The sequence below is a fragment of the Macrosteles quadrilineatus genome, unplaced genomic scaffold, assembly GCF_028750875.1.
Source record: "Macrosteles quadrilineatus isolate MER2022 unplaced genomic scaffold, UCM_ALF_1.0 Scaffold_7__1_contigs__length_78375512, whole genome shotgun sequence".
NCBI lineage: Eukaryota > Metazoa > Arthropoda > Insecta > Hemiptera > Cicadellidae > Macrosteles > Macrosteles quadrilineatus.
In genome coordinates this window covers 9,858,177-9,870,512 of record NW_026542600.1, presented here as the reverse complement: position 1 = coordinate 9,870,512, position 12,336 = coordinate 9,858,177, and the positions used below count along the sequence as shown (strand labels likewise).

General features: G+C 37.6%; 1 protein-coding gene across 1 annotated transcript in view; it reads left to right on the top strand.

Moving 5' to 3' along the window:
- LOC128998399 (transcriptional activator cubitus interruptus) overlaps positions 1 to 12,336 on the top strand; it is an 85,286-nt gene that overhangs the window by 64,120 nt on the left and 8,830 nt on the right. Inside the window, exons 2-7 of the mRNA XM_054424512.1 lie at positions 585 to 745; positions 7,268 to 7,369; positions 8,409 to 8,594; positions 10,171 to 10,340; positions 11,042 to 11,266; positions 11,879 to 12,028. Coding sequence (XP_054280487.1) covers positions 585 to 745; positions 7,268 to 7,369; positions 8,409 to 8,594; positions 10,171 to 10,340; positions 11,042 to 11,266; positions 11,879 to 12,028 — 994 coding nt within the window. The remainder of the gene's footprint in view (positions 1 to 584; positions 746 to 7,267; positions 7,370 to 8,408; positions 8,595 to 10,170; positions 10,341 to 11,041; positions 11,267 to 11,878; positions 12,029 to 12,336) is intronic.

Below are 12,336 nucleotides of genomic sequence, written 5' to 3'. Positions count from 1 at the left end.
CCCCCAAGGCAGCAGTCTCGGTCCGCTCTTGTTTATGCCACAGTTTTGACGTGTTGTCATTAAAACGCCGTCTGGCGAGAAGTTTACAGCTTTGTTGAACATTTTTTCTAACTGCTGTCGTTTCGTGAGACTATTTCATATCTAAATAGTGTACTAAACTTATAAACTACATTGCCGTTTCATGAGGAGATCATGAATGTCTATGGATAGTATTTCATGGATAGTTCATATTTCAATCCTGAACTTTTATAGTAAATTGTGTGTTTTATTTATTTTGTTGAGTTTATTTCATTATCAATAATTATAATGTTATCTAGGATTTAAATTAATATAGTTGTTTAAATACGTCTTAGAGTCTTAAAAGGCTGGGAAAAGATTTACTTATGATATTTCCTATGACCAGTCGCTTGTCTGAGTGCTTTCATAATTTGTGCCATTCCCATTACTCAATTTTTCCACTGAATTTAATAGGACAATGACAATGGAATGAGGAAATACAACCATAACTCAATATGTGAAATTGTGTTTTAGTCTGTAGTCAGTATGTAAAATTACTTGAGGTTAATGTTTGCGTTTTGTTCCAGATTGCCCAGTGCGTCAGGTGAACTCTCATCGTTGTTGTCCAGAAGGGGGGTTCTGCCCCCGCCACCTCACCACCAAGACTACCATCCTGCCTACAGACTCAACCCTTACATGGAACTCTACTCTTCCCTGCAACACGCTAGCCCTCCATCGTCCATACACGGTTAGTACAATTTCCATCCAAGAAAAAGAAGACCATGTCCGAAAACAGTCACAGTAGGGTCTCCAGTAATTGCAGTCTTGCAAATGCCATCCTTAGGCTGTAAAGAAGAGAGTCGTGCCCTAGAATAGTATTAGTGGGCTCACCATTAACCACCGAACATCTGTCCTACCCTGATTGTTTTCATTTTCACTTATCCATCTTCCTCACGATCCTACCTAGCGCTTTGGTGGTAGGTGCTGGGATAGTTGTTTTGTGGTACATAGAAGACCATAGTAGTGGAACATAGAAGTGGGATGAAAGGAAATGAGCTAGAAGGAATATCACATAAGAAATAACCACCTCGTACCTTAGCTACCTCGTATGTCTAGAAAGCAAGAGGTGCTAAAACATGTTACAATTTCTGTGGCACCCCTTTTCATGCAGACTATCACACTTTACTCTTACAAGAAACATTCCTCCTAGAATTGTGTTACTACAATAACCCTCTTCTATCGTTGCTGCACGATTTCTACCGAGATTGTCACAAGCAGACGTCCAGCCAGCATCCAATGTTTCCCTGTAGGGAGTCCGAGATCCGTAATAGCTGGGCGTGTATCAGATGCACAAAGTCCCTGTGGGGGGCGAGAAAGGAACCCGTTAACGCGTAAAAACGTCTCGACTTTTGTTGTATAATTTATCGGCATGAGGCTGGTTGGTTTAGGTGTTGTAAGTAGACGATTCAATTAAACCTGACTTCCCAACTCGTACTTTAGTCTTGGTAGAATCTGTACATTTGCATAAGGGTCAGAGATGTCAACCCGGGTAAAATGTAATATGATTTTCATTCCCTATTAATAAAGCTTTCTATGCGTTATTGTTTGAATATAAGCTCAGAGGCTCCCCACAATCCTTCCAACCCACTTGTAAAAAACCCAGAATCCTTCTAAAGCAAAAGTTTTATACACACATTTGCTAGTCAATATTTTGTTTGTTTGCATGGCCGCGGTGGAATGATTTATTGAAGTAAATTTTCAGAGGCGGACTGAAAAGGTTATTGGGTTGCACCTTTCGAGGAACTGTAAACCTATACCACTCAAAGATTTGACAGAACGAAGTTTGAGAAACGCGTACAAAATTCTTCGTGAAGTATTCATTCTTTGGGATACAATACGTTTTGGGAACAAACTATGTGTTACCCCAAGCGGAATTGGCGTTTTCTCAAATCTGCGTGATCTCAAACACATTGGTGTTATTTCTAAGATAAAACGTGTTTCTCCAAACAAAATTCTCATTACGTTCAACAAATTCTTTTGAATCTCACCCGAAATAATCGATACCTTCAGCTCAATATGCGATCGTAAACAAACTCTGCGTTACTGCGTTTTCCCAAGCAATTGTGTCATTTTGTATTTTTTTCAAGTGGCTGCTTATTCTCTTGCAAAATTTGAGTTTGCCAAAATCTCGTGGGAACAAATTCTAATGTTTATCCCAACATTAACGAGCGTTCATTAAGTTCAAGTGAGGTTTTCTGTTGCCGCCGCTCGCGACTCCCTTATACAATCAGCCTATTGATACAAACCGTCGACAACATTGCCCAGACATCTTCAAAAGCGCCGCAAGCCGCTCCTGCCCCACTAGCTTCCGGTAATCCCAACTACGATACTTCCGGTCCAACAAGGTGCTACTCACGTGCCACTATTTCCTCCCCACAAATTGTCAATTTATGTCTTTGACAGATGAGGGAGGGCGGGATTTCTTCGATTTGATCAAGAATTGGTGTGGTTGATACAATTGACCAATGGATCGTCCTCTTTACATTATCATAACTGACGTGTAATTTCACCTTCATCTAAGTGCCCATTGCTACAACTCAACATTATTGCTAAGAAGCATGGAGAGAGTCAGGAATAAATCGGAATATGATTGAAAATCAGCAAGTTTGGCATATTTATCAAATGAGTTGTTTTCAATACTACAGTTTAAAATTATGATCGATCATAGTAACTAACTAATTTTTCTAACTGTACAATCTCTGTACAAAGGGTTCGCCTCTGTACAAAGTATTTACGTGTCCATAGAGGCGGACAGTGTCCACTGGACAAACTCCACTATACCCACTACAGCTATAATTTGGTTTGTGATTATTTTATTGACAGCAAACATAATTTTAGCAGTTTCAGAAAACTAAATGGTTGCACATTGTTCGCTATATGATAATGTTTTATTTGATACAAGCAAGTAGAATGATTTTTTTTGCTTTGAACTTTAGCTCCTTCGTACATTTTTAACAGTATTACATTCTTAATACATTTTCCACGTACATTATTTGTACTGAAGTACTCTTACACATTATTTTGCACTCAGAATTGTATAACTGCCTACAACCCACAACCCCTTGGGTATTCAATTAAGGAGCGAGTCTGCATAAGAGTTTACGTTGGAAATTATAAGTTTTCATAAGTTAAAAATTATATATAATCGCCAAAACCTTACCTTCAAACAGGTCGATACTCCTTGTACCTATCTTATCTTAACATGCGTTACAGAGTTCATTTTCAAAACCCAAAGCAAAAAAGAACAAATTAAGAAAATAACATTATCGAAAGAATCAACTTCAGAAATAGTCTGCTGAACTATATGTACGCCAATGTTTTGTAGATGGATAGATATCAAGGATTGCAGGAAATCATACCCCCACAGCTTCAGACTGCCCGGATCCCTCCACGTCGACTAATGCGGGTGAATTGTACGTCAAGAGTGTTTGTACGAAGGGGTACCGGAATTTTAGGATCAACTTCCCAAAACTGATATCGCGTTAGAAGAGCTCTCTAGAAAAATGCGGGAACTTTTTCTTCTTCTATTTTCTTGTCTTCATCTTTTAACTTGTAGTCTTTAGTTTGGTCTCTCAACTGGTATCAAATAGTTTTTACCTTTGAATTCATTAAGAAACTCAACAAACATATTGATGATAATTGACAGGTTTCTGAAATCGGAAACCTAAATTTGGTTAGCAAGAATCACGTTGATCGATGTATTTCCTATTCGATTCAATATCATCATTTCAAATAGAAAAATTTTGGAATTTTACATTTTAAACTAATACATTGAAAGATCTTATTTTGGATGGGCTCCGAATCAGGCAAGACAGAATAACACCTTCAACAATCAACTATTGCTGAAGACAGGATTATATGAAACCAAGCACAACTCAAAAACTTCGAAAAATAAATCCTCGAAAGCTTATCGTGTCCGGTGTCAAAATGCCCCACTTACAAGACGAGTAGTGTTTGTAGAAGTCAAACAAACTCGTTGTTTAGCTTCGACACACATCCAAAGACAGCTAGCTCGTGTTTTTGTTGTTTACTGTATCAACTGAAACGTGCCGGAAGTCGGAGGTCTAGTTTCACGATGCTTGCGTCTTCTTGTCGTTTACTTCAATATCAACCACTATGATTACTTGTTCTACTAGAGTTATGTTTGTCACATCTTGAAGAGCAGATTCAGTGGTGGACTTTAGCGCGCCAGAAGATTTCTTGGAGTAATGCAAATTTATGATAGAAGTTCATGGATGAAATTTAAGAACATTTTTCACGAATTGTTTGTTATATCTCAAGACCAATAATGCACTCAAGAAAGTTGTTTTGTTTCGGCGTAAGATGTAACCAGACTTATATGTCACTGTTGTATTTCGGGTGTCATGGAGGAATAAATATCAGCAACGAAGGATTTCTTGCAAAAAGGTTATCTCCTATGAGCTCTGTTAATTGGGTTTGGACATGACTTGGATAGCTTCATTCTATTTTGCATGAGATCATCCACATAAAATCTTCTAACCATCAAATGCTGCTAAAGCTAAAGTAATACAATTATCATGATTTCGATTGCCAATAACATCGATTAGCTCACACACAAACCAAAACATCGGCGTCACACGAATGCCCAAAATTGGACATAACTTGAATAGCTTCATTCTATTTTGCATGAGATCATCCACCTAAAATCTTCTAACCATCAAATGCGGCTAAAGCTAAAGTAATTCAATTATCATTTCGATTGCCAATAACATCGATTAGCTCACACACAAACAAAAACATCGGCGTCACACGAATGCCCAAAATGCTCAAAATTCGCCGTTATTTGGAGCAGGTGCTTTTGATCAAAGCGCACAGCTGAACATTGAGTGCAATTATCACTAATCAATTACCACTAATTGGTCTTAATTAGAGTAACGAGGCCGACTCGTTTGTCGGTCCTTTACATCCATGTGCCAATAGTTGCGAAGATTGCGTGAAAACTAACATGGTAATTGCTGGGTTATTCTCTCGTTCTCTGATAAGACTCAGTATAGTATAGGAAGAAACAACAAATCACTCAATCACTAAAAACTTGTGTTTTGCTGGCTGTTGGTATAGTATAGTAGTTGTAGTTAGGAAGAAACCGCATTTTGTAAGACATCTCTCAGTAGTTTCGAGAACAATTGATCAAAGGCTACCATTCGGTCAAAGACACCAGCTGCTTACACTTCAACTAGAGTACAATTCGCTCATTGCACTTCTTCATGCAGATCAACTGTTCTCCAAAATCCAAAATCCAGCGACAATCTTGGATTATATTTATTTCCTTTTGGTGGTGATGGAAGACATAAATGTAGAGGAACCATTGGCTATAGGCTCAACGTGATCTTCGGCAATTTCTATAGTTGCTAGAGAGTAACATTTGAAATTGTCTCGGTGTGGTAGGGATATTATTTTATATGGTTTTACTGGTGGTAGATGATATGATGAGGTTTCTCCCGAGAGGTTAGGAATTATCTATGGAGGTTTCATTGGTACCGAACGTTCTAGGGAGGTTTTACCGGGTGCTAGGAGACTTTTCGGGGTAAGTTTTGCAGGGTGCTATGTGAAACAGCTGTGGAGGTTTTATCGGGTAAAGGGAATATCTGAATATGTTCATCGTTCGTTGGATGTAATATATGCAGAGGTTTTACCGGTGCTAGTTAGTATTTGAAAGGGCTCATCGAACGCTAGAGAAAGATTCGTTGGAATATTTACTGGGAGCTAAAAACCCTGAAGAGACTTTACCAGGTGCTACAGTATTAATCTGATGAGGTTTCGTTGGCGTGTTTGGAGAGTGTGAGAAAAGTTTCTTTGAGTTAACCCCGTACCAAGAGTGATTCTGCACGTTCCACTGGGTGCTGAAAATATCTGTGAAGGATTTTCCGGGTGTTAAAGGGAAAATCTTCACCAGGTGCCGATAGGATCTCTGAAGGTTGAACCAGCTGACAGGGTAACCATACAAAAGTTGGCGGTCGGTTGAACTCGCGACCCCGAGTACAACCACTTCAATCTTTATCCTGCAATAATAATTCACGAGATAGGACCGGGCAGGGGGCATAAATTGAAACGGAGCCCCGGGTAAGCCGCTAAGCGCATGGCATAATAATTATAGCGGACAGGAGAAGAAGAGAGAGCGCGAGAGAGGAGGGGAGGTCGGTAGAGAAGGATAGAGATAGCCACATGCTACATCATACTGGCGGACATTTTAATTATTATTTCGGTTTAAAACAACCCGTTCATTAAACCGGATAAAGTAATTTCCCGCAGCGGTGGGAGGAGCCCGTACTACCTTTGCTGAAAAGATCGACTCGTCTTTATCGGTCACTACCGAGTTCGATACATCGCACACCGGTTGGGCCGAAAACATATCAATTCGATACTGACATCGCATTCCGATACTACCCGTCGGAAAACGTCCGCCTTCGTACTACCCTTTCTGAATACGCTGGTAACTGATTCGTCGATTATTAATAAGCTATATTGAAACCGATTCGATCAGTTTTCATTATACGTGTTCCGGTTTAATAATTACCGAAGACAACGATCTGGGTATTACACCGGGCTGAAATATTATTTGTGTGTATGGGCTAATTGATTTAAACTCGAGTTGGAATTACTTATTTAGACTACTCCAATTTAAGTGGAAATTAGACGACTTAATGAACGAATGCAGACGTATAACCTCTTGAAAACATGTTATTCTAAACCTCAAATCGTCAATTTTCCTATACCCCTGTTAATTTACTCTTTTATTCTTCTGCAACTTACCTTCAAATTTAACGTTTTTTTACCAACACTAGTGACATTACAGATAATCATTCACTATGACGTTTTAACAGAAACCATATGTGGTCTGGTGTTTGCCTGATTGATATCACGTGTCACTTTTAACGTTCAATTATTGGTGTAGCGGTTTTTATTCAAATTGCGTTAAAAAATGTTTATTGTTATTGTGTTTTCTATATAGCCACCTCCACGGTTATAGTAGTATGTTTTCTGTGCCTCCACGACGATGTAATATTCATTCGCCATTTGTAATAATTTCATGACATAGCATCTTATTTCATAGAGGTTATACTATTTACTACTTTTTACAAGTTAGATAATTGGTCATTTAAAGTAAAGGAGTAAAGGAGTCATTCATCTAGAAATTTCATAAACATTTTTATAGTATAATAGATCTAATTAATTGTGGTTCTGGTTGCAGGTTTGGGGCTGTCAGCTGAGTACTTATCCTCCAGGACTTTGCCTGATCTTCAGCAGCCTCCTTCTACCCTTACCAGTACAGAGTTCCTTCTAAATCCTGATGGTACGTTGAGAAATATAAAATCAAGCTATATCAATCACTGTTAACTATTCAAAACAATTATTTTTACTTTTTAGGATAAATTTCCAGTCCTAAATTCTGTATCACTAACACAATTCATTACACTTACCTATACTCAAATATTTGGGAAAGCTTTCTAGCTACATTTTTTTATGAAGAATTAGCTTTGACCATTGATAAAACTAGAGATTGTATCCCCATGTTCTAGTTGTCCCTAGGTTTTTAATAAAATTTTTAGTTGATGTGAGCCACCAACAGATTGTGCTGATTAAAATTATTTTATGTTGAATACATGAAATGTGTTACCAAGTCAAACTGCTGGCAACTGTTATGACCCATTAAATATATCAGTAACCATAAATAAGGTAGAAAATAGAGTTTTAGACACTAACAAATTGTGTGAATGGCTCATGTTCTTTCTTTTATAAAAAAATTGGGGACAGCAGGTCCATATAGGTCTACCTAACTACTGTATCCAATAGTTAATGGTATTAGATTTAGAAATTAAATAACTTCTTGACCGTTTAGAAATTTTTCAACTGTAAAAGGTTTTTGTTTCTGTTGTATATTTTAATTTAATAGATGCATATTTTTGTAGATTATTAGAGTTATACGTAATAAATGAAAAATGAAATGAAATGAAAGTCGTTTATTTTTTCTGGCAATGTTAGGGCCACCCTTTCTTACACTTAACCTGACATTCAAAAATATAACAAAAATAATGTTACATTGGGATAACTTAATCTAATTAAACATGAAAATATTTAACAATTTAAGTACCGAAATTACTGAGATAAAAGAAGAAAAAACATACAAATTCAACAAATAAAAAAACACATTTACACACTCTCGCATACACGCATCAGCAAATATGCAAAGAAACAGTAGCCCTAGGACACCTCTCAACTTCATTTCTTTTCCAAAAAGTTTTTGAACAATATTTAGCTTTCTTTAGAACAAAGAATTTGAAAATGCTCAGATAAGTTTTTCATCTTGGTTAATTTGTTGTTTTGTTTTGCAGGCCGCCTGGCCAGCCCTCGCCCGGGAAGTGCTCAGCAGTCCCGTAAGCGAGCTCTCTCCGCCTCGCCTTACACTGACTCCATAGACATCAGCTCCATGATCCGCATTTCTCCAAACTCTCTGGTCTCTATCGTCAATGGATCACGGAGCTCCAGTGCCAGTGGCTCTTACGGCCATCTTTCTGTTGGTGAGTGTTTCAATTGACTAGAAACTTATTGCAGCTATGTGGGATAAGTAAACTAAAATCTGTATGAGGGTGCGATGAAGACTGTGAATAAATACACATTGTATGGATGGATAAAGGTTCTGAACATTAAACCCTAACTTATTCATCATCCTCATTGTGCATCAAACTCATTTAATTGTTTCCTATTATTTATTTGTAGGTTTCTTTTCATACCAGTCTTTAAAACGTGTTGAGAGCCTTACACTCTTTAGAGTAAAATATTTCAAGTTTGTTACGTTCATGTTAAAACGAAACATTAAAACAATATGTTTGACAATATTTGAAAAAGCTAATTTCTTTCGAAAAAGTGTTGAATGCAATTGGGTATTCGTATTAATCATTGGTACTCGCCCCTTGCGGTTTACCTTATTCTCAGACTAAATACATGATTTACATCTTTGTTGACTTGCCACAAAAAAAATCATAATGTCCTAATAATAATAATAATGTCATAATGTCATAATGGCTGGGTTTGGAATTCACCCTTCTCAAAGATTTATTCTAGTGTAATTTCACATGTCAGGGTAGTACTACCTCAATTGGTTTGACCCAGATATTACATCGTAAAAAATTAGGACAAAGGTTTTTATGCTAAGAAACCCTTAGCGAACACATGATGGACTAAGGTTAGTTCAGACGGGTTAAGAAATTTGTGGTGAGTTTTTGTGTCGCTACTTCTTAGATCTTCTCGCTTGGTAAGTATCGTCTTACAAACTCCAGTGGACCGTGTAAAGAACCTGCTGTTGCAGCTGTTTTTGTCAGCTTCTGCCCCCCACTTGGTAGTTTTAGATTACTCTCATTAGCATTTATCTGTTAGCGTTTTAAACTGTTGGTGTTTAAAGCTCATTTGAATATTTAAAATTTGTTTCTTGGTAACAGTTTGTCCCAGAGGTACTTTTCACTAGCTACCGAACTATTCTATATAATGTAATTTATTGTAATATAAATTTTACTCTTACTTCCTCTTTTTCTACTCCTAACATTTTTAACTCTTCTTCAGTACAAATCCAAATCATTTAACAGTCATATTTTTCTTCTTCACATGGGCACAAACAGTTTTTATCCAGTACCTAATCTGTGTTTGTTCTACACAATCCTTTTTTAGTTTAGGATGAAATTGTAAATGGAAAACTATTGTTATGTGTGAAAATCACATTAGGAAACAACGCTTACCTAAGCCAGTTAAAAGTGTGTCAAAATGTAATCCTGAATGGAATATTCAACTGCTATATTATGTAGGAAATCTTAGATTCATAATTGTCAGGGTACAAGTAGTAAGCTACCTCCTTCAAAATTGTACCGTAAAACAGTTATCTGTTTCATACTATGTATTCGATACTGATCACCATCATCTCAAGTTGATAAATTTAAAGTCTAAGGGTACTTTGTCTTCTTGCAATTCCACTGGAACAAAGCATCCATTAGCAAATCCCTGGAATTTTTCTCAAACTTGGCTAAATGAAAACTCAATTTTGTTAAAAAAGATTAAAAGTTATCCCAGCAAGATTGTCTACATTTCAACATTTTTGCTGTGTAGGTGCCATCAGTCCCGCTCTGAGCATGCATCCTGGCATGGCCCCGCATATTCAGCAGCTACAAGCCCACTTGCTCCGCTCTGGGGGTTTACTGCCCCCGTTGCACCCCCATCAGCCAGGTCTCTACCATCCTCTTTCCTCCTCTGCCGAACTGCTCACCGCCAAGCAAGAGGTAAGTTCATCAAAATAACATCAAAAGAATTTAGAAATGTTCCAAAGAGTATTTTAAATTAATACTTCACACTGGGGGGGCTTAGTGTTTTCCCCTTTTAACCACAGGGGTTGTTTGTTTTCCCCATCTAACATATCCGAATTATGGACAAATTTGCTTCCAGTTGAGACCCAGACAAGTAGAAAAGTGTCTGATCAATTGTGTGGTTTACAAAGAATCTAACAATTCCATAAACTTCCACCTAAGGTGGCCATAGTCTGTGTAAGGTGGGTCTTTCCCAAAAGCTCGGTGAACTACTCATAATTTGCTCGCCAGACCCGACCGAGATAGGTCTGAGCTGTTTGAGACGAGTCTGAGCTGTTTAAGACCACGATTTGATGCTGTCTCCTGGTTGAGAAGACAATGCCTTGACCATTTCACCTTTGATCAAACATAGGAATCTACTACACTTAAAAGTAGTGGTGAACCCAACGCCCAAGTGTAGTAATTCCAAGCTTGAATCCTATGTCTTTTGGCCATTCAAGCCAAGATTTTGTTTTGTCAAAGTTCATCAGATATAGGAAGATGAGGTGAAAATGGTTATTGCTTTGAACTTGTGTTTGATAATTTGGCAATCATTATACTTTCAGAGATTTTTTACTATTTCTATCATATTGATCAAATTAAAAAATGAAGAGGTACTAACATTTATTGTTTTGTAGGTGACTCACCAATCCTGCAAGAAGCCGGATTGGGTTCGGGCAGAAGCAGACACCAGTGCTGCATGTGGGACGCAACGGAAACCTGCAAAGGTGAAGCGGGAACTCAAGCAAAACTCTCCCGAGTCAGCTGCAGATCTCAAGGATGAACCAGGAGACTTTATCGAGACCAATTGCCATTGGAAGCAGTGCGGATTGGAATTTCCAACTCAGGATTTACTGGTCAAGGTAGGTGTTAGGCTTTGCTTTCCTTAAGGGATCAAAAAATTTAAGTGCCTTTGTGAATTGTCTCTAGATCTCAAATCCAGAGAAGCAGGTCTTGTTGTAAAGGGGTATGTTATTGTAGGTTCCTGAGGATAAGTTTTTCGGTATTTAAACTTTTCAAGAATGGCATTCACCATTCCTTATGGCATAAGTTCATTGTTCTTTCTTAACTTAAAATCCATGTATTAGATATTCTTTTGAACTAAGTTCATCAGGAGACCATTAAATAATTCAATTTTAAATTATTTCAATTCCTACTAAAAATGATTCGTTTTAGAAAGAGATCATGTTCAGCTAGGGTACTTGACAAAACTTGAGTACAGAAAATTACAGAATTATAAGAAACTTCCACTCACTTTTACAAGTCTCAGTATAAAAATTCTTTCGAGGGAATAATGAGGAATGCCACTAAATGTATCTAAATAATATCTGCTGATCAAAACTTCAAACTTCCATATGGTGTGTTTCAACATCTCTGTCATTCAACTTTTTCAGCGAACGAAATCTTAACACTTCTTCACAGCAGCTAATCCTAATCAACATTGCCTCTATTGACTAAGTATGTTTGTTTTCCAGCACATAAACAACGACCACATCCACGCAAACAAAAAGTCATTTGTGTGTCGCTGGGAAAAGTGCTCAAGAGATGAAAAGCCGTTCAAAGCTCAGTACATGTTGGTAGTTCATATGAGGAGGCACACTGGAGAAAAGCCCCATAAATGCACGGTAAGCTATACATTATACTGTTTATTAATACATTTGATTTTAATCCTATACCAAAATCAAAATAAAAAATCTCTATCTCTCTTCTAAGGCTTAGGTTGATTTAATCAGTGGCCAACTGCTATCCTGGCCTCAATCTTCCCAAACACAGCAGCTTGGATGAATTGCGCATTACCTTATCTTACCCTACCCTCTGGCGCTACAGGTAGAAACAGCTGATATTCAAACAATTCCATTAACGTCATTCTCTTGGCCAGCCATTCTAGTGTCATACAAGTGTTATGAGGGAAATGGATTTTCAATTCATATAT